This window comes from Vespa crabro, chromosome 10 (genome assembly GCF_910589235.1).
Source record: "Vespa crabro chromosome 10, iyVesCrab1.2, whole genome shotgun sequence".
NCBI classification, from domain to species: Eukaryota; Metazoa; Arthropoda; class Insecta; order Hymenoptera; family Vespidae; genus Vespa; species Vespa crabro.
In genome coordinates, this window is record NC_060964.1 from 2841220 (window position 1) to 2865382 (window position 24163).

At 26.4% G+C, this 24163-nt stretch overlaps 3 protein-coding genes across 9 annotated transcripts in view; 2 read left to right on the forward strand and 1 right to left on the reverse strand.

Annotated features, from left to right (window-relative positions):
- Positions 1-5955, forward strand: part of LOC124427714 (unconventional myosin-Ie-like) — a 61615-nt gene extending 55660 nt beyond the window's left edge. For 5 of the 6 annotated variants that reach the window (XM_046970967.1, XM_046970968.1, XM_046970972.1 and 2 more), the window contains 8 exons: positions 137-353; positions 543-773; positions 2642-2926; positions 3050-3345; positions 3432-3583; positions 3732-4151; positions 4251-4630; positions 4665-4731. In XM_046970967.1, coding sequence (XP_046826923.1) covers positions 137-353; positions 543-773; positions 2642-2926; positions 3050-3345; positions 3432-3583; positions 3732-4151; positions 4251-4630; positions 4665-4700 — 2017 coding nt within the window. In that variant the 3' untranslated portion in view covers positions 4701-4731. The other variant, XM_046970969.1, reaches the window with a different exon arrangement.
- Positions 5944-14701, reverse strand: LOC124427715 (EH domain-binding protein 1). 2 transcript variants are annotated; one of them, XM_046970973.1, is made up of 17 exons: positions 13943-14701; positions 13570-13777; positions 13288-13469; positions 12959-13170; positions 12717-12852; positions 12343-12573; positions 11936-12125; positions 11689-11855; positions 11342-11570; positions 10974-11144; positions 10449-10538; positions 10224-10337; positions 9942-10142; positions 9692-9835; positions 9376-9593; positions 9101-9289; positions 5944-9022 (listed from the first exon to the last, which is right to left on the reverse strand). In XM_046970973.1, exons 1-17 carry the CDS (start codon positions 14044-14046, stop codon positions 8941-8943), a joined length of 2868 nt encoding a protein of 955 aa, XP_046826929.1. In that variant the 5' UTR covers positions 14047-14701; the 3' UTR covers positions 5944-8940. The 2 variants fall into 2 exon arrangements, with proteins under 2 accessions (XP_046826929.1, XP_046826930.1); XM_046970974.1 differs by lacking the exon at positions 10974-11144.
- Positions 14702-15618: 917 nt separating this feature from the next.
- On the forward strand, positions 15619-24002 carry LOC124427517. The gene is made up of 12 exons (XM_046970528.1): positions 15619-15913; positions 16006-16375; positions 16680-17026; positions 17281-17511; positions 17602-17853; positions 17940-18105; positions 19296-19486; positions 21757-22126; positions 22431-22777; positions 23031-23261; positions 23352-23603; positions 23752-24002. The coding sequence occupies exons 1-12, from the start codon at positions 15733-15735 to the stop codon at positions 23916-23918; spliced, it is 3105 nt and encodes a 1034-aa protein (XP_046826484.1). The 5' UTR covers positions 15619-15732; the 3' UTR covers positions 23919-24002.
- Positions 24003-24163: the final 161 nt, after the last annotated feature.

Below are 24163 nucleotides of genomic sequence, written 5' to 3' on the forward strand. Positions count from 1 at the left end.
ACGCGACAATTACATATACAATTAAGACGTTGAACTTTACTAATAGTCATCACTATTTTCTAAAATTTCACAAATTTCATCCTAATCACGATCATGGTAATATAAATAATTTATTATTAAAATATATTTCTTTTAGCCCTTTGGTCTGTACCATTTATCCACCTGAAAAAAATAGTTACAAAACGAAGACTTTACAAAAATCTCGACCAACAACAGCTGGAAATAAAATAAGAACTCAAGCTAGTCGTTTGGTTGGACAATTGACGAGGTGTACACCACATTACATTCGATGTATAAAACCAAACGAAACGAAAAAACCCAGGGATTGGGATCAGGTCAGAGTCAAACATCAGGTAAGATTCATTTCGATGGATACTTTCTATGATCTATATTTTTTTAACTAACAATTTCAATCAATGTAATTAATCAATCTAAGATATACATACATAAATACATACAAACATAAATATAGATATAAACACATATACATTTGCATAGAATATATAAGTGAAAACACATTTATTCATTGTACAATATCCTAGGTCGAGTATCTGGGTCTAAAAGAGAACATCAGAGTACGTAGAGCTGGATTTGCCTATCGAAGGCCCTTCGCCAAGTTTCTCCACAGATATGCGATTCTTACGAAAGAAACGTGGCCACATTGGCCAGGAGACGAGAAGCGAGGTGTTGAATACATACTTGGAAGTATTAACATAGATAGATCGCAGTATCAACTTGGAAGATCCAAGTTATTCATCAAGGCACCCGAAACAGTAAGTCCATTGAAGATAGTTAGAATTTACCAGGAAGATATCTTTCTGGTTTATCAATTTAATCAAATAGGTTTAAATTTATTTATCATTATTATATAAAATCATTAAAAATAACTTATACCATCTATTTATTACTCACGTATATAGACGTAAGGGGGCAATAACTTTTATCACCATAAATATCTCCGTTAAATTTAGTGATAATTTTGTTTATAAAAGTCGTACGATACGAAGGGTATCATAATATAATAATAATAATTATTTTTTTGTACGTGGACGCGTAAAGAACGCACGAAGATCAACTAAGTTTTTTAAAATGAAATCATATGTTTGTAATTGGATTGATCGATACATCTTAATATTTTATATAAAAATGTATTAAACCATGTATGTCGAAAAATTATTAGTTTAAGAAATATTTCACAGTTATGGCCTTATTACGAAAAAAAAAAGAAAAAATTCAATTTTAATAATTATTAACAAAATTGATTTTATTATACCAATATTATTGCAATATTTAATTAAATAAAGAATAAATTTTCTTTGAAAACAATGTTGATTTCAAATTTCTACAATTTTCCGTTCCGAAGATATCGCCTTCGAAATATTTTCATTCATAATTCGTATCGTACAGCTGTTCATAGTAGTAGTAGTAGTAGTAGTAATAGTAGTAGTAAGACTACGTAAATTCTCGGAATTTATGTAGGTCAGTGTTTCACTGAGCTAATTTGAATGAAATTATATAGGACAACGAATCAACGTAATATTTTTCTCTTTACATGGAAATATCTCCTCAACTAAAAATCTTAGAAACTCGTTTCAAAGACCATTTTCAAGGACAGATATTTCTCTATTTTTTTTTCATCCCATTGTTAATAATAAATTAACAATTTATTATAAACAATTTCTATAAACAAATTTCTAAGAACTAAATCCACTTCATTTTATTAAAAAAGAGAAGAAAACATGAGATTACAACTGAATTATAAAATTACAATAAATTAATAATTAATTAATAAACAAATTACTTTTTTTTACCGAAGAAACAATTTTTTTTCTACATTATCAATATCCACGTCTTCCATTCGCGTGAAAATATTTTCAAAACTCAAAGTCAAAGTTTCTTTGTCTTTTTCAACATATTCTTTATCAATAATTAACAATTTGTTATAAACAATATTTATAAAACAATTTCTATTAATTAAACTCATCTTATTTCATCAAAAAAGAATTCAAATCGCGACTGGTTTATAATATTGCAATAAATTAATAAATAATTAATGAACAAATTACTTTTTTATCGAAGAAATAATTCTTTTTTTTTCTATATAATCAATATCTCTGTCTTCCATTTACATGGGAATATCTACGGAACTGAAATTCGTAGAGACTTGAAACAAATACCCAAAGTAAATGCAGAGTAAGCGCTTACCCTACGCTTATCTTACACCATTATTACACGTAAGTGCAGAATATGGTGCAAGGTAAGCTAAGAAACTATCGCTCTCTTGCTACTATTATTTACTTACTACTACACTTACTAAATTTTAATAGAATCGACATGATTTCTTGGCAATATTTAAATTAAGATATCTGTTAAACTATTAATTTGTCGGCATATACAGGTTAATACTATTTTCATATGAAGCTATATATATATAGCTCCATATGAATATATATATATATATATATATATATTTATAGATAATATTAATTATAATCGTTTTTTGATATCGATAAAATAAGAATCATCGTAATTCTAATAGAATTTATAATTAAAATTTAATTAACGTGTTAAAACTGGTCCTATCAAAACTCGATCCACAAATTATTATTATCAAAAGCAAGATTATCATTAACTCTTTCAGCTTTTCATGTTGGAAGAAGCAAGGGATCGAAAGTACAATTTGTATGCACGAATCATTCAGAAAGCATTTAAGAAATATTTTACACGAAAGAGACAAGCTCAACAAAAACAGGAAGCGGCTGATTTATTGTTCGGTCACAAGGAACGAAGACGGGCAAGTTTGAATAGAAACTTTGTGGGTGATTATATAGGAATGGAGGCTAAACCATTGACGATAAATTTGATTGGTAGAAGAGAGAAGGTCTTATTTGCAGAAATTGTTAAGAAATATGACAGAAGGTTTAAGGTGAGAGATAAATAACTATTCTCTTCTCAGTTATGAGGAATAATAATGACTAAGGAGAGGAACTATGATATCGTGACAAAGTATAGACAACCAAATGATTAGATTCGTCGTTTCTAATCATAGGTATGCAGAAGAGATCTCGTGCTGACAGGTAAGTTTCTATATTTGATCGGTCGAGAAGAAATCAAGAAGGGACCAGAGAAAGGTAGAACCATGGAAATAATTAAAAGGAAATTATCCTTCGATCAAATCAGCCATGTGTCCTTGAGTACGCTTCAAGACGACTTCGTTGTTATACACACTAAAGAAGATTATGCTAGTCTATTGGAATTAGTCTTCAAGACGGAATTCTTATCCTTATTTAATAAGAAATATATGGAGGAAGTTGGCCATGCTTTGATAATAAGATTCAATAACAAGTATTTTACTATTCGATATTATTTTCCATATACGTATACATATTTAAGTATCAAGGTAATGTTTTATACCATATTATTTTCCGCAGTATAGAATACAAGGTCAAAAAAGAAGGTTGGGGTGGTGGAGGGACAAGACAATTAAAGTTCACACAAATTGATTACGGCGAAAAGGAAATACTAAAATCAAGTGGAAAAATATTGAACGTTAGTATTGGACCAGGTTTGCCGAGTACTACGAGTAAGCATTTGCAATTTAAACAAAAAGAAAATTGTAAAGATATATATATATATATATATATATATATATATATATATATATATATATAACAAGAGAGATAGAGAGATAGATTTATGATATGTTAATGAGATTTTTTTGTGGTATTTAGAACCAAATCCAAATCGATCAACAACAATGAATTTTTATACGTACAAGGACAACGCTCAAAGTAATCAAACTTCACGTGCAATTGGAAAACCGTTCAATCCAACGAATCACGTAAGGTCAATCGATAATACGGATCAAAGAGAAAACGATCAGACTTCTTCGATTAGGCCCAACGTATCAGCCGGAAGGCCTGCTCTACGGCCTGTCGCAGCTACGAGAACCGTTAATTCTAACACAGTGAATCCCGTTTCTAATGGTAGACCAAGCATACCACCTAATCGGCCAAATTTCAGGCCAGTACAATTTCAGAATAGTACCAAAGATACCACTACTACTAAGAGTACAAATAAGCAGCCTAACAAACTGCAGAGTTCAATCACGATGATGGGAATGTTTACAAATCCTGGTGGTGGTCCACGTGGTAAATAAAATAAAGATAATATTTCAACATTATAATAATAATAATAATAATAATAATATTTGTTTAAACAATTTTTAAAATTATTATTTCATTTTGTAGGTTTATTAAAATTTCCACCACCACCAACGGAGCCACCACCTATGCAAGATAACACCATAACGTCATCTCAATTCAAACTAATTCCTTTAAATCGTAAAGAACATAACAATAATAATAACGATCAAAACTTTTTAAATAGTAGAATAAAACGAATGGAAGGAGTTGCTGCGAAAGAAAAGAGTGTACCACGTACATTGGTTAACCCTAATCAAACACCTCCGCAAAAACCGCCTCCACCAAATTTACCTAAAGTCAAGGCAATTTATGATTACAGCCCACAAGATCTTGATGAACTTGCACTTAAGGAAGGTGACATCATCGAAGTACTCAAAGAACGTAAGTTAAAAATTATCATACCGTATGTATGTGTATTTATGTATATATATATATATATATATATATATATATATATATATATATATATATATATATATCTCGTATACAAACTAGTTTCAATTAATTGTTTTTTCTTTTTTTTTCAGACGAGGGTGGATGGTGGCATGGAAGACTGAAAGGAAAAACTGGCCTTTTTCCATCGAATTATGTAGTAAAAATATAGAATATTAGCTGAATAAAATTCAAATCGATTCGTATTAGCAAATTTTTATAAGAAACAAACAAAATAATCCGAAAAAAATCTCCCATTGTTTTTTTTATAGAAATTGTCATTGATCAACTAGAATTTAACGTCCTCATTATTAATAAAAACGATAAGTATTTTTTTCGCAAGATTATCAGAAGAAAGAAAGAAATATCATAGAAAGAACATAAAAATTGCCCGTAATATACCACTACATCGTTGTTATTATTATTATTATAATTAATATTAATATTATTATTATTATTATTATTATTATTATTATTATTATTATTATATATGTCGCGTGTAGAAAGTAGCCGATTTGTTTACCAAAATGCATTTATACTTTCATTGCTTTATTTTTGCACAAGACTATGTCTATTGTGTTAGTAGTTAAATGAATATAAAATAAATGTAATTGAAAATATTATAAAAAATATGTATACATGTGAAGTATACATGTGTAATATATTGGCCCTTCGAATTTGGAAATTTTAAATAAAAAAGAAAAGAAAAAGAAAAAATTAAGTAGTCTTGTCTCCAGTATTATTACTTGGCGAAATTGAAGATATGTAACGAAGATAGAAGTAGAACATATATGTTTGAAATTGCTAGCAAATATATATATATATATATATCGGCAGAAGCATGATAGCCTCGAACGATCCAAAGAGACTATTATATAATAATAAGCTTATTTTCCGTGATTCGTACTCGTAAATTATGTTTTTATATTTCGCGAAAAATAAGTCATAATTATATAGCATAATCTAATACAATGTATCAGATTAGAAACAAACAAAACGAACTTTTGTAATTCATGCAGCAGATATTAAATCATCGTATTATTGCCTTTGGCATGCAGAAAAAAATGTGTTATATATTTATGCTGTGAATGCATTAAAGAGAGAGTGTATATATATATACACATACTTATATATATATATCACTGCCACTATAGTGTTTAGAATCGAAAATATAATGAATTATCATGAATCAGTGTACAATTTGATTTCCTATTTAAATTTTTTTGATTATTTGTATTGTTATTAAATACGTTTGTTATACCGTATGTAATGTTTCAACTTTTCATTGACTTTTGTTATCTCCAACTTTCCCAAATGTTTTTTTATTACATTTTATTCAAATAATAAATATATACGACATTATGTTGCGCTTTCGCTCACTCATACAAATTGTTTCACAATTAACATCGCAACCAGCAAATTGTTTTAGCACTTATAAACTATATTAAAGCATTGGCAAGAATTATGTTTCATTTCTTTTTACAACTAACGTACTTACAATGACATAAAAGAAAATAAATCAATATTAACTCAGACCTTCATATATATATATAAATATATGAAGTCATATATATATATATATATATATATATATATATATATATATATATATATACATGATATATGAAAAACATAATATATAAGTAATAGTTTAAAGAGATATTATTCCTATATGCATGTTGAATTTACAACTACTTTCGCATGTTCATTCTTATTAAATCAGTACATTATAATGATCTTACACTGATGAACATAGGTGTAGACGATCTTAGGCACTGGAATAATAAATTATTATTTGCATAACTATTTTGCTCGGTATTGAATTTATCTTCTCATTCATTATCCTTGCAACGTGAACATATAGTACAAAATTATTATATAAATATAAATAATCATTGTGTGTATTTGTTCGTGTTTATGTCTGTTTGTCTGTATGTGTAACATCAAAAATTAAATTGTTATTGCATTTTTACGTAACAGTTAAATCTTTCTAACGACGTCTTCTGTTAAAAATTAGTATATGTTCAGTCGTTAAAGATATCGAGAAGATCTTGCCTAGGATATATTATAGCATGATTATTATTTACATATAGATTTTATATATATATACATATATATACATATATATATATATATATATATATACATATATATATATACACATATATAAAGCAAACATAATCTACCATGCTTTGAAAAAGTTACATAGGATATAAATATAAAAAATAAATCCATTAGGTTGTACTTTTTACATAAGCATTATTTAAAATGTATAATAATATATATGTTAATATTGAACCCAAGAAATGAGATCAAGCAAAGATTTGGTTTCTTCTAATCAAACCATAAAGGATACAGAAGAGATCGCTTTACACAGATTATTTTTCATTATGTTTAAACTTTAAATATTTGTAATCCTACTTTATTGCATAGTTAGTTATCAAAGACATGCCAAATATTACATTTTTTTCAACTTCCACAGATCACACAAAACAATTATTAAAGATTGTATTACTATAATGCATGAAAGATAAAAAAAAGAAAAAAACAAGGAAACAAATGCAATATTTTACACTAAGAGAAAACAAATTTAATCTGCATTGTAAAAATATCTTAATAACAAATGGGTCCGTTAAACTAAACTTCAAATGATTTCGATTCGTATTGAATGATATTAAAATCTAATATTTATAAAGCAAAAAATAAATTAATTCAATTAATCGATCAGACGTTACAATATTTACAAAAAATTTAAAAACAAAATTTTATATCCAAGTTTAGAAAGAGTAACAATTATATTTGTGTTAATGAAGAACATACGCACGGATCATTAGGCCAAAATTTTATAACATGAAATTATCGAAAGATGCACATGCTTTGATAAAATAAATATTGTGAAAGTACAGTTAACTGAATATCATGTAATATTATGCACAATCTTAAATATTCATGTATAAAATGAGAGTATTGAAAAGTATGTACTTAAGAAATTAATTAGCTTTACATTTCTTGCAGAATTAATGCTAAAATTATAACTATAAAAATTGCACACACCATAAATAGCAAGTAACATATTTTGTTTTCTTTTTTAAGCATCAGCATGGTCAAACATGTATGTGCATAATTTTTTTCTTTTTTTCTTTTTTTTTTTTTTACATATAAAAAATCTATAATGTCCATATATGGCACAAGTGTAGAACGTATGTAATAATTAATGAGTTCAATTGTCATCATTATAAACGATATATATATATATATATATATATATATATATATATATATGATATTTCCTTTAAAATATTTCCCTTATATCTTATCAATTAGCAAAGGTAAAATTGCTATAAGAAATTGCAATCAGATAGTGTTTTCCTGTAAATATATCTGGATTAATACTGTTTTACTATGAATTGATTGTATATTAATTTTTTTCTTTAGAGATTTCAGAGATCGCTCATATATGACATTCAAAGAGAAGATAAATTACCTTTTTACATATTAGTATATTCTAGTATTAAGATTGTATCTCTTCTGCTTCATAAAATTTGACTAAATTGGATAGTGAGAATTAAACAATGATATATATATATATATATATATATATATATATATATATATATTCATATATTATAAATTATTTATATTGAGATGAATCTAATTAAAAAGTAATTACGAACATTCTTTCGTCGATTTTAATAAATTTAGAAAATGGTTATTCAAATTATTCATTATGGATGATGGTTCTTTGGAAAAATTTATCGTTTTATAAATCCATAATAATAATTATAATAGCTATCATTGATTTATATATTTTTTTGTGTATCTCATATTTAAATTAGAATATTTAATATAAATTAATAATTATTCCGTTCAAATATATTCAATAGGAAGTAGACTTAAATAAAACATATTATAACATGTAAATGTGTTACATATGTAAACATCAGACATTATCCCCGGAAGAAATATATAAAAAAATAAAAGAAATGGACACTTATAGATTATTATTATTATTGTTCGAATGAAAGAATGATCTACACACTGGACATTTTTTATTTTCTTTGGCAACTCCACAATAAAATGAATAGTGCCTGTAATGCATACATCGCATGATTCAAGACACGGTATGTTTAACTTCGTTATTGCTCTTATATTACTGCTGAACTAGTTATTTGTTATTATTATCATTTTTGTTTTGTTTTGTTTTATTCTTTTTTCTTTTCTTTTTTTCAAAAATATCGCATATACTTTACCAATTGGTTTACCTTGAACTTAAAAAATATAATGACGACATTAAATCAGATGTTCATTGCACGACACAATTTTTATTTCGCTGAGCTAAACCTGCTCTTGATAAATCGCGTTCTATTTCATCGTCATCCTCAATACTGTGAGAAAATATCATAAAAGAATTTATTTAAATAGCAAACGATTGTTATAATGAAAATAATATAAAATTTACTTACGCTCTTTCTTGAGTATCAAGATGATGCACTAACTCATCTCTTTTGTTAACAATTGAAACTAATTCTTCCAACAATAAATTTTCACGCATTTTTTGTTCAGTTGTCTTTCTCCAATCTTCCACAGCAAGAATGCTTCTTAATTCGCGATTTAAAAGTTCGAAACGACGTTCTAAATCATCTTCTTTCTCTCTGGAAAAAATACAATCGCCAATATTGTATATATGGATTTATAAATATTTATGTATATAATAAAACGATATGAGTAATCAACTTACAATATATTTAATTGCATTTGCCTTCTCAATAGAGCATTTTTCTTATTAACAAGTGTAAACCACAGAGACATCAGTCTTTCAGTTTCATCTTCATTATCACTTTCCATGGCAGCTCTAAGTTGTTTCTCAAGTTTACCAGCTTGTATATCTATCTGAGTTTGTTCTCTTTCCAAAGCTTCAAGCTCGTTTTGAATATATGATGTCATATCTTTACCCAACTAAATATAAATATAAATATAATTGTAAAATTTATTAATAATCATTATATTCAAAATAATCTTTTATTAACAGATAATGATTAAATAATTTAACATACGCCTCTGAGAGTATATGCAGTTCTATCGGGACTAGTTTTATCGGGAGAAATTCTTTCTATAATTTTAGTGAACGAATATAAAGGTGAACCAGTTTTCTTTTCCATCTCACTTGTATTACCTAATATATTTCCATTGTATTCAGACTAAAATATTACAAAGGATTCGTTAGATTGGTATTACAAAAAAAAAAAAAAAAAAAAATATATATATATATATTGATCTTCTAACAATTATTCACTATAAACTGACCTTTAAGCTTAATCTATCACCAGGTGTAGATGGTGTAACACTTCTTCTTGGACTATTATTTTGATCATCCATTGATCGTCTATCACTATTATTATCATCATTATTTTGACTTGGATTAACATTAACACCCATTTTTACTTCTGCTATCAAACGTCTTGCTCTTTCTCGTAATTGTTGTTGTCTTTCATCGTCACTTTGAGTCTGATAAATGTATTATAATTAAGTGAGTTAAAAATTAACGTTTATATTATATGAGATAAAAATAATTAAAAAATTATAAACCTCAACTGGACTAGTAGCAACGGAAACAATGCCAGCAGGCTTTGATTGATTTCTGGCCTGTTCTAACAACTGTCTTGCACGTTCCCTCAATTCATCATGCCGACTAACTAATGGCTATAATAATAATTAAAAAAAAAAAAAAAAAAAAAAAAAAAAAAAAAAAAAATTAGATTCAGAATATCTAATTGATCAAGCACTTTAAAAAAAAATAACTTCAATAATTACATGTTGTGCACGTTGTTCTCCATGCGGAGGTGAAGCACTTTGACATTCTGAATTACCTCGACTTCCTTTATCGACAGTATTAATTGAGTCCTATAAAAAAAATAGTTAAGTAAATAAATTAATTAATACTTTGTGATCACAATTAAAATCTTTCTCATTTCTATAAAAGACACACATAATAATGTTTATGATATAAAACATATAATAAACATATATTTTATATTAAAATAAAACATAAAAATGAGCATGCATATTAACATGCAATTCGATATATAAAAGTATATACACGTAGACATATTTATTGTATAGGTGCTGTTAGGTAATGTTACTAAGAGATAAGTATATAAATATATAAACAACTAAATTTTGCGATCAATTCTCTCTCGATGTAATCCATAAAATGTATTTAAAAAAAAAAGACTATAAATAAAAACCAAACTATAAATTTAATTGTTAATATGTAGCAAAGTACGAAAGAATAAATACATTAAAAGCAATCATTTGCACGATTTAATTTATACTGACATCACGAACTGGCGATTGCGATTTCGTAATAGAAATTGATTGAGACCATTTGTCATCGATAATTTGAATATTTTCCTCCTCGTCGTCAGACCCGAATGGGTCTGTTAATTGCCGGCGTGTCATAAGTATAGGACGTTGCTGCGCTTGAGGTATTCTGGGTGGAGACTTGCTCTGTAGCAAATTTATACCAATTCTCCATTTTTCAATGTTAAATAAGAAAACTTGTCATGTATATAATGCATAGTGTTAACCAACAATTACCCATGTACATTGCAATATAAATGACAGAAGCTAATTTAATATTAGATGAGTTAACAAATATAAGAATATATATATATATATATATATATATATATATATATACACACCTTTTCTCTAGATGCATATTTTTCTTTTGTCGGAGATAAAACTTTTCCCAAAATGCTTTTTGAACTAGCAAGTATAATATCTTTAACATCTTTTACGCTGGAAGGTGATTTGTCTTTATTAAATTGATCATCTTGATTATCTGCATTTAAACTCAAATGTAATTTATTTTTTATTGTGTCGATACTGATGTCATCCTTTTTATATTGATTGTTATCAAATGGATTTGACCTACAGATTGCATAAATATGAATAATTATTAATTATATATATATATATATATATATATATATATATATATATAATTTTATTAATAAAATAATAAAAGGTATAAGCATTTCAAATTTACCGTCTATTACTGTCAGTTTTGTTATTTCTTTGTTCCATTTGCTCCTTTTTACGTAAATTAATTATTTCTTGACCAAATAATTGTACGCTTACATCTGTATTATTATCCGTATTAAATCTACCAATCATATAAGAAGATTCATCAGTTGTTTTACCTATTTGATGTACCTAAAAGTGATAATTAAATAAATAAGAAGAAAAACAGATATGTATGTCATAAATAGAAAAAGTAAAATTAAATTTAATACCTCCAATTCATGTCCTGTGAAATGTGCTCTCAATTGATATAAATATGTCATCACAGCTAATTTATCAGGTACAGTTAAGATATCCATATCAGCAGGCTCTATCACTCTAGGAATTCCTAGAGCTTCTCCAGCATCAAATGCTTTTTTACAATTACCTTTTACATCATGTGATAATAAAGATTCTATATCACTGTAAATTATCAAATTTTATTTTAATTAAATCTCTAATATGATCAATATAATATTGATATTATTATGCTTATATAAATAATACTATAGTAATTTAATATATTTAAATTATTTGAAAAAAAAAAAATAATACATTCAATTCAATAGCTTATTAATGGATCATTGAAAATATAGTTGGCATATAGTCAAAATTATCAATTATATTTGTTTCTACATACATAAGATCAGGTCTGAAATGATGAATAATAGCACAAAATGCCATTCCATTTCTCCAAGATGTTGTCAAGTTAGTAACTTTAACACCCGGATAATCTTTTGTTACTTCTTTACACCATTCCAACAAATCTTGACCAGGTGTAACTTCCTTTAATTTAGGCATATTCATTTCATTCTTTTTAAAGTCTAATGGCTGCAGCGGCAATCTCAATGAACTATGTTCGATATTTTTGCTGTAAAACGTTATATATATATGTATATATATATGTGTGTGTATGTGTGTGCATGTATATATATAATAAATGAATGAAGATGAAAGTATATAATCGTTCGTAAAATTATTTTACTTCCTGATAATCTTTATTTATAAACATACTCATTTTCAACCGCAACATTATCCTTTAAAGGTGACTTGTCTTTCAAAGCATCTCCGATCCCTGTTAAACTTATTTCACGTATGAAATGATCATCATCATTTACAGGAGTTGTATCATCTTTAGATAAACTTGCCACTGTTAAAAAAGTAAAAAATTATTTAAAAGAATGTTACATGTTTCATTAAAAATTTTAATGTTCTATTAAAATTCTAATGAAACAAATTAAAAATGGAATATTTACCACTAATTGGAGTGCTAGGTAATTCACTTTCAGTAAGACTACTTGTCATTAAATCAAGTTGAGCAGAAATATCCAAAATCTCATCCATATTTTTAACTATAACTTCTTCTACATCTTCGGGTATATCCTCATTATCAAAATCATCTAATGGAGCAATATCACTGTTATTATTAACTGACATCAAACTAGCCATACTCTGCATATCTTCATCCCTATTAAAAATAATTAGGTTATAAGAATTTCTTATTTTTCCATGTTTCATTTTAGAAAAAGAAAAATAAAAAAAGAAAAAAAAATTAAAAGAAAAAACCATTGTAGAATGAGCTTACGTTGCTTTGCCTTCTCTCAAAAATACACATGATAATGTACATTCTAATGTAGCACTAACAATTTTTTTGGAAGTCGGTTTCAAATCTAATTTAAGTTGTTGCTGACTAGATTCAAGTGTAGCATACTTTTTCATATTTATATTTGCAGCAGCTACATGTCGCCTTTTACCCGTAGAAGAAACCTATTTATAAGTAAATTGAAATGTTTATTTGCTTCATTTTTTAATATAAATAAAATCACAAACTTAACTATGATATAACAATGCATATAATAGAACTTACATCTTCAATAACAAAAGACCAATCCTTGTCTTCTAATTCATGAGTCCGAGGATCTTTAAACAACGTTACAGAAACTGTATGATTGTCTGGAACTGGCCAACTAATAACACCTTTCAATGGATCGCTTAAATTTGGTTCCCAATCCAATGGTTCTGTACTAACTCTTCTACTACGTCTTGTCCATACGACGCTTAATTTGTTTGGTTTCCTACAAATGAAATGGAAATATTCGAAAAATTTAATTTCATAATAATATGATCCTATACATTTTACAATGTCATAAACATATGATGCAATTGAAAAAAAAAAAAAAACAAGATATTTTAAATATGAATCTATACTTCTGATATATAAATAGATATTTATTACTCGCCATTTCGTTGTTGTCTCGAGAGTGACTTCGTGATACGAAACGGTGAATTGGAATTTCGCCGCTCTTTTGTTTACTCGTTGAAGTCGTTTCCAAACCGAACTCATTTTTCTTACTTTCTCTTTATCTTTATCCTTTTCTTTTTTCCTTCTAATCCACTTGTAAAAAGAATTACGATTGTCGATCGTTGAATATAGATGAACGCCTTCGACCTTTAATATCTTTCTTTTTTCTCTTTATTCTCTAATACGTATAACTGTTAATCAAACACATTTCTCTAAATAAAAACACTTCGTTGACTTGGCAAAACTTCACCCGTCTAAGCTATATATATATATATATATATCTATATATATATATATATGTGTGTGTATATATATATATATATATCGATATATAATTTAGTTACAGTTATTAAATGATTATATTAAAATACGATAGATTACAAGTTCAAAGTTCATCGATTATTTATACATTTGACGTTTCTTGTCTCATTGCTTTAATATCATCACAATCATCTGTTTCCCTTCTATTATACATACATGGACGACACGAGGATTCATACGTCACTTTTCAATTTAATTTATCTCACGCACAAATCCGCCATATTTTCAATTTATTTGCCATTTTCTCACTCAAAGATTTCACCACAATCCTATCAGACGGAAACTTGCGTTCGATCAACCACAATAAACTTTTCCAATTAATTCTAAATTTCGTCGAATGACGAAACCCTTTCAGTTTATTGATCCCATATCATGTGAACGTATGATGGGAAACTAAACTCACATGGCATCACTAGTGTCACCTAGTAGACGATCTGCGACACGAAACAAGAAACAAATAGTTGGACATTTGAATATATCAACCTCGATTAAATATTAATACTTAGAGATCTTTCTTTTCCTTTTCACTTTTTTTCTATATTTTATATATTATCATATATATGAATATTTAATATAGACAAACAAATTGATCTGTTATTTTAAATCGAAATAGTAATCCATATTTTTCGTATTTTATAAGATCTATTATAAGATTATAAAAATTCGCTTCGCCACTTTGTCTTATATTACGTCATATATATATATATATATATATATATATATATATATATATATATATAAATATATATATATACATATATAGTATATATTATAATAATATATGCACATATTATTGTAGTTTTTCTTAACTAAATATTTACGAGAAAATCAACAAAATGCATATTTGCATTTTATTAGTTGCGCCAAATTCACTACGTTTTTTATAAAACAAGTCAGGTAGATAAAAATTTATTTGTGTGCTATAAATAGACTTTGATAAAACTGATAGAACTAATAATTCGTATTATAAAATATATATAACGCGAATATAAAAAAATTTAAGTGTATATGACTACAGATAATAATTCGATAAAATGGACAGATAGTCATATATCATAATATTAATAAAATACCTATTAAAATGATTTGATAAATAATCTGAATTTCATAATTAGCATAACTATCAAAATGACAAATTATAAACACAGATATATTAGCAATGCTAAGATATTTTATTTTATCTGCGTTACTTTATTTTTTATATCTTAATATATTGACAAAATATGTAAAATAATTAATTATCATATTTCTTCATATATAAGGAGGATACAAGTGATTTTTTAAATCAGTAGTACTGATATCTTCTCAACAGATTGTTCTAGAAAAATCAATCGTTAACAAAAGACGTTAATACTTAGATATATAAATGTGTGCTGTATAAATACAAAAAGAAATAACGAAATAATTATGATGTCCGAATCGATATTACTGAAGTTATTCGGTGCTTTGTTCATCATAATAATTGGAATATATTTTTATTTTAAGTTAATTGTTTTTAACTTTTGGCGAAGGAAAAGTGTACCGTACGAAGAACCAACGTTTCCAGCTGGAAATATCACCGATGCAATTCTTAATAAAAAATCCATTCGTAAATTATTTTTTTCTTTTATTCAAATTTTAAAAAATAAAACCAAGTATTATTCGGTATTATTTAAAAAATTTTTGGTTATCATTTTGCAGCTGAAATTTTCAAAGAAATTTACATAAAGTACAAATCGTATCCTTTTGTCGGAGTATATTCGTTTTTCAAACCAATTTTGATGATCAATGATCCTGATTTGATACGTTTCGTGATGACGAAAGAATTTTCAAGTTTTCATGATCGTGGAATTTATTGCAACGAAAAGATCGATCCACTTACAGGACATTTGTTTCTTTTACCTGGGACCAAATGGAGAAATTTACGTGTACGTTTGACACCTACTTTTACGTCAGGAAAAATCAAATATATGTTTGAAACTTTACAAGAAAATGGAATTCTGTTGGAAAAATTCCTTGAGAAAAAAGTTCATGAAAAAAATGAAATCGACATAAAGGAGATCTTTGCTGGGTAATATGGTTCAGTAATATTTGATTATTTCGTTAAATTTATTATTAATTTCGGTATTACTTAAGTAAATAATACGAAGTTACTTGTGTTTGAACATGTGAACGAAGCTTGTATTAGGTAAATGTAGATGCATGATACTATCAAATTAATTATTACATATATAATATAATTTAACAAAATAAATACTTTTCATTTTTAATGCAATAACAATGCAATTAATTACTTATAAACATTTTAATAAATTCTTAAAATCCGTAATAAAACATAAGACTATAGAAACTGATATTAACTTAATGCAATTCAGTTTTTTTACAGATATCATAATGTCGATTGCGTTTGGAATAAATTGTAATTGTCTGGAACATCCAGAGTCAGAATTTCGTTATTGGGGTAAAAAGGTGTTCGAGCCGAAGCCATTCATAAACACGATGATGATATTTGCTTCTCAAATAATGGAAATTTTCTCGATACCACTTAATGATAAAGGAGTGTCCAAATTTTTCTTAAAAGTTTTCGAAGAGACCGTGGAGTATCGAAACACACATAAAATTACGAGACGTGATTTCCTTAACTTGATAATGCAATTGATGAAGGACGGATATGTCAAAAATGACGAGGAAAAACAAACTGATCCAGTCGATAATGCATCGAGTAAGCATTACAATTTTGCATTATAATATATGGTTACATCGATATAAGGCACTGAACTATCGATTATCATTATTTCATTTAATTTTTGACGAAAAAAAATTTACATTGTTCCTCATTGTTGCTCTTCTCGTCATGCCTTGTATTGCTTTATCAATAAATAAATAAAAAAATATTACCACATTCGGCTACTCAGTAACATCATCTCGACTAATAAATATTAATTATTATTATAAATTATTTTTTTATCAATACAGCGGAATTAGAAAAATTCAGTATGTTGGAAGGAGCAGCTCAAGCATTTGTTTTTTATGTGGCTGGTTTTGAGACTACATCGTCGACGGTGACGTTTTGCCTTTACGAATTGGCCTTGAATCCAGATATTCAAAAAAAAACACAAGAAGAGATCGATAGAGTTATAAAAAAACATGGAGGTATCTCGTATAATGCTATCAACGAGATGACTTATCTTCATATGGTCGTATGCGGTTAGTAATACAGTTTAATGTGTGATTCTTATTATTAAAAAGTTTTATCGATCGATATATTATATATCGCGTATTTCTTACTGATCGCAGAAACTTTAAGGAAATATCCACCTGTGCCTATTTTAAATCGTGTATGTACCAAGGAGATCAAATTGCCTAATTCTAATGTCATCATACCCAAAGGCACTGGTGTGGTTATTCCTCTTTTTGGAATACATAGAGATCCTGATATTTATCCCAAACCAGATAAATTTATTCCTGAACGATTTTCGGAAGAACAAAATCGTGGCAGACATCAGTATACCTATATGCCATTTGGAGAAGGACCAAGAATATGTATTGGTATGTACGATATATAATCGTCGATGAAAACATAATGCCTGTTTTTTTTTCTTCTTTCTTATTTTATGAACAAATATGTTTATTAGGTATGAGATTTGCTCTGGTGCAAACAAAAGTTGCTCTTATGAATGCCTTGAATAAGTTTACATTCTTACCAGGATTAAACACACCGAGGAAGCTCGAATTTACGGCAGGAACTATAACAATAGATACGAAATGTGGCATATATCTTCAAATTCAGCAAAGATCATAGTTTTATTATTATTATTTTTTTCTTTTTTTGTTTATTAGATAAAAAGTGTTATTATGTATCGTATGGTTGAAAATATGTATCCTATCTTTAATAATAAATTGGTGCTAAAGGTAGAAGAAGTATCATTTAATTTGTAAATTAAGGGCTCCATCCAAGGAACTTACCCGAGAGCCATCCGAAATAAATACCTAAAACTAGAAATAAATACGAATGATTATTAATGAATAAAAGTAAATAATAATTAATAAACATAAATAAGAATAAATAAAAAATTAAAAGAACAAGTTACTTCTTTATTTATATATTGTGGAAATGTAAATTGTATTTTTAATAAACTTAATTAAGTATTAAAAAAGAATCATCATTTTGACTATGATATCGTTATGCTTCTTAATAAATAGAAAGAATTATTTATTTATTGTTAATGTGAATAAATAAGGATAATAAAGAAATACGAATTCTTCGGTGCCTTTCTCTAAATAAGAAATTATTTTAAATTTCTATCTAATCTATTTATCTGCAAAAATATTATTAATAATGTAAAATGTAAGTACTTTGATTTTTTATTACAATTATAAAGAAAAAATTTTGGAAATGCACCAAAATATGCAACCATTCGCCCGGTAGTATTTGCCTTAATAGATTTAGATTTATATTTAGATAGTACGAGTAATACCGACCCAGATCTCATTACGAGAAGGTAGCTGCATGTGGAGATCCACAGAAATTCTATTTTAATATTATTTAAAAAATCAAAGTAAATCAACCCTCAATGTTTGCTTTAGAATTAAATTGAAGCAAAATTTATATATAGTTAGCCATATAAAGATTACAAAAAATTATTAATATATATTTTTAATCGGAATAATATATCTAAGTGGATTACTTAAATTTTATAACTAACATAATTATATGAAAAGGTATTATTACCATAATTCTAACAATATTATTATAATTATCATTACTATTAACTTTTAATTACTAATAGTCATTGTAGCGTTAGCTACAAAATATTAATACCATGTTTCATAGATAATAAAAGTTAAATAGACTTTATACTTTCCTATATAATGGAGGTGCAAACAATTTACTGAGTCATTATTACGTTTACCTTCCAACATCGCAGGAATCATATTGTGATACAACTAGTATCTTTGAGTGTCGTTCAAATTAAAACTATTTAATAACACTTAATAGTTATGACGATGGGCTGGATATTATCACAGTTATTCGGTGTTTTGTTTCTCATCACAATTATTATATATTTGTATTTTAAATTAATTGCTTTCAACTTTTGGAAAAAGAAAGGTGTACCGTACGAGGAACCAACGTTTCCAGCTGGAAATATCAATGATGCTATATTTAATAAAAAATCGATTGGTAAATCGTCTTTTATATTTTTTCTTTATTTAAATTTACAAAAGAAGAAAAAGTTTTGTAAAATAAAAAGTGTTCTTTTTTTCTTTTTTATAAGAATTCGTTTTACAATCTTGTCTCATATCACATTAACAAACACGTATATTATTTTTTTTATATAATCTTCCAAATAGATTTACAAAAAATATTTAACGAAATGCATATTCGACTTTTTGAGAAATATATGATTTTTAAATTTGTTACGAAATATGTCAAAAAAATAGCTGCTTATTTTCTAAAAATAACTTTGATGAAATGAAGAAAATCCTGATATAATAATTTTTTTAACAACGCATATCAATTATCTGCAACTTTTCTAACAATATTACAAAAATTATTCATAAAATAATTGACATAAAAATTATGAAAAAATAAAACTTACCGTGAATGATCGTAAATAATATTTTGAATAATAGATTGCTTGAATTTTACAATGAGATTATCTTTCTATTTACATATTAATTATAATTATTTTAGCAATGTTAAGATCATCATAAGTGTTAATTTTTTTATCTAAATGTGGAAATATCACATTTAATATATAATGAAGTTTAAAATTATGTCATACATTTCTACAATATAATGAAGATGCAAAACATTTCCTAAATCATTATTACTGTAATCTCGTTATGCGAGAGAAATTGATTTCTGACAAATTACGATTTGTGAATTTCATTTTCGTTTAAATTAAAAAAAAAAAAAAGTTGACAAAGATAATTATTACAACGACCAGATTGATGTTATATATGCTTCTTTCTCATCATTATACATACCTATGTATATTCGTATTTTAAATTAATTGCTTTTCACTTTTTTTCCAACGTATCCTTGGAAAACGATGTTATCTGCAAAAAATATATAATTGACATAATACTTAATTAAAAATCAATTAAAAAAACTATTGCTTTTTTTTTTAAATTTAAATTTAAAAAATAAAATATCATACACGTAGACGAGTTAGATAGAACTGATAAAACAGAAACTGCATTGGTTCCTTATTATCTTATGTTTTATTATTGATTTCATGAATTTATTATATATTGTAAAAATTTTTGATCACGTTATTATTGGGTTTAAAAAATTAATACATTTATCTTGTTAAACTATATTACACGTATAACAATTGATTTGATAACAATATACACTTACATTTACATAACACTGTACTGATACTACTGACTTTAAATTATTCTATTATGTAAGATCATTTTAAAGGTATAATCATACGTTACTAAGGTATCTTATCTCGATTATATTATATCATGAACTTTCTTCTAATTTAGAATTTTTTTAGATTACTTTCCCTTATAAAGTCTAATATTTTCTGAAAAAATCGTTGATTCTCCATACGATACACCTTTTTTTTCCAAAAGATGAAAGCAATTAATTTAAAATACGAATATATATATATATATATATATATATATATATATATATATGTATAGATATATATATATATATTATTTATAATATATATATATATATAGATATATATATATTATTTATAATATATGAATATCATTTAAAAAAAAAAGATATAACATTTGAAATGATTATTTTATTTATGTTTATTTAGTATTTAACTTTACTGATATAATAAAATTACAATTTTATAGCTTCCACTCAATAAATTATAATTTTATTACTATTCAAGGACGTAATAATATTATATAATAAGACAAAAGAAGTAACAATATCCATTGTAAATATATTAATAATAATATTATTAACAATACTTTGTTCATCGTTCTTCATCGTACATTACAAACGTTATTATATTTATTTCTTCCTGCAGAATTAATTTGCAAAAATTAAAAAAATAGCATTATATAAATGTTTTTTGTGTACTTTAGATATAACAAAAAATTGATAAGGATTTATACAGCAATAAAGATGCTACGTCAGTATTGCATCAGATGCTACTAATTATAAGTTATCTATATGACATGCAAATTTACTATTACCATATTTTCCCACCAATGTGATTATAATGTTACTCATTAAGACGAAGATGTCTTCAGTTAAATACATTGCAAAGATCTATTTAGAAAAACCTTAACACTACGCGTATACTTTAAAGAAATATAAGATAAAGTGATAAAGAAATAGAGTTTCAATTTTCTTGTTTCTTCTTACTTTTTTTTTTTCATTATCGGATTTATAAAATAAAACATAAAATAAAACATAAAATAAGCTTCCATATTATCATACAATTTTCTTTGATCGTTTTACAGGGGTTGTTTTCGAAAACCTTTACAAAAAACACAAATCGCTCCCTTATGTCGGAATATACTCACTTTTCAAACCAAATCTAATGATCAATCATCCCGATTTGATACGTTTCGTGATGACGAAAGAATTTTCAAGTTTTCATGATCGTGGAATTTATTGCAACGAAAAGATCGATCCACTTTCAGGACATTTGTTTCTTTTACCTGGGACCAAATGGAGAAATTTACGTGTACGTTTGACACCTACTTTTACGTCAGGAAAAATCAAATATATGTTTGAAACTTTACAAGAAAATGGAATTCTGTTGGAAAAATTCCTTGAGAAAAAAGTTCATGAGAAAAATGAAATCGACATAAAGGAGATCTTTGCTGGGTAATATGGTTTAGTAATATTTGATTATTTCGTTAAATTTATTATTAATTTCGGTATTACTTAAGTAAATAATACGAAGTTACTTGTGTTTGAACATGTGAACGAAGCTTGTATTAGGTAAATGTAGATGCATGATACTATCAAATTAATTATTACATATATAATATAATTTAACAAAATAAATACTTTTGATTTTTAATGCAATAACAATGCAATTAATTACTTATAAACATTTTAATAAATTCTTAAAATCCGTAATAAAACATAAGACTATAGAAACTGATATTAACTTAATGCAATTCAGTTTTTTCACAGATATCATAATGTCGACTGCATTTGGAATAAATTGTAATTGTCTGGAACATCCAGAGTCAGAATTTCGTTATTGGGGTAAAAAGGTGTTTGAGTCGAAGCCATTCATAAACACGATGATGATATTTGCTCCTCAAATAATGGAAATTTTCTCGATACCACTTAATGATAAAGGAGTGTCCAAATTTTTCTTAAAAGTTTTCGAAGAGACCGTGGAGTATCGAAACACACATAACATTACGAGACGTGATTTCCTTAACTTGATAATGCAATTGATGAAGGACGGATACGTCAAAAATGACGAGGAAAAACAAACTGATCCAGTCGATAATGCACCGAGTAAGCATTACAATTTTGCAATATAATATATGGTTACATCGATATAAAGCACTGAACTATCGATTATCATTATTTCATTTAATTTTTGACGAAGAAAAATTTACATTGTTCCTCATTGTTGCTCTTCTCGTCATGCCTTGTATTGCTTTATCAATAAATAAATAAAAAAATATTACCACATTCGGCTACTCAGTAACATCATCTCGACTAATAAATATTAATTATTATTATAAATTATTTTTTATCAATACAGCGGAATTAGAAAAATTCAGTATGTTGGAAGGAGCAGCTCAAGCATTTGTTTTTTATGTGGCTGGTTTTGAGACTACATCGTCGACGGTGACATTTTGTCTTTACGAATTGGCCTTGAATCCAGATATTCAAAAAAAAACACAAGAAGAGATCGATAGAGTTATAAAAAAACATGGAGGTATCTCGTATAATGCTATCAACGAGATGACTTATCTTCATATGGTCGTATGCGGTTAGTAATACAGTTTAATGTGTGATTCTTATTATTAAAAAGTTTTATCGATCGATATATTATATATCGTGTATTTCTTATTGATCGCAGAAACTTTAAGGAAATATCCACCTGTGCCTATTTTAAATCGTGTATGTACCAAGGACATCAAATTACCTAATTCTTATATCATTATACCGAAAGGCACTACTATGATTATTCCTGTTCTTGGATTACATAGAGATCCTAATATTTATCCCGAACCAGATAAATTTATTCCTGAACGATTCTCGGAAGAACAAATTCGTGATAGACATCAGTATACTTATTTGCCATTTGGAGAAGGACCAAGAATATGTATTGGTATGTACGATATTTAGCTATCTTTTCATGAAAATCATTTGCTCTTTCTTTGTGAATTTGTTATTTTGAATTTTGAATTAAAAATTTGTTTTAATTTTGAAAAATATTTTAATTTCTTTTGTGATACAAATGAATATATTTTTTTTAGGTATGAGATTCGGTCTAATTCAAACGAAAGTTGCCCTGACGAATGCCTTGAAAAAGTTTACATTCTTGCCAGGAACAAAAACACAAAGGACTCTCAATTTCTTGCCAGGAATTCTGACATTGGGTACGAAAGATGGCATATATCTTCAAATCCAACATAGATCATAGTACTACTATCGTTATTTTTTAAAAATAACATAGTATTATTTAAAAAAAATAAGAATAAAATATAATGATAAAAATATATATAATATATATGATAAAATATAAGAATAAAAAATATTATTTTATAACATATTATCATTGATATCTTTGATCTTTAATAAAATATCTTTAATAATATTCTTCTTTAACAATACTAAATGAGAAGGAAGGATAAATAAACTTGTAAAAGTTATTTTAATTCCGTTTGA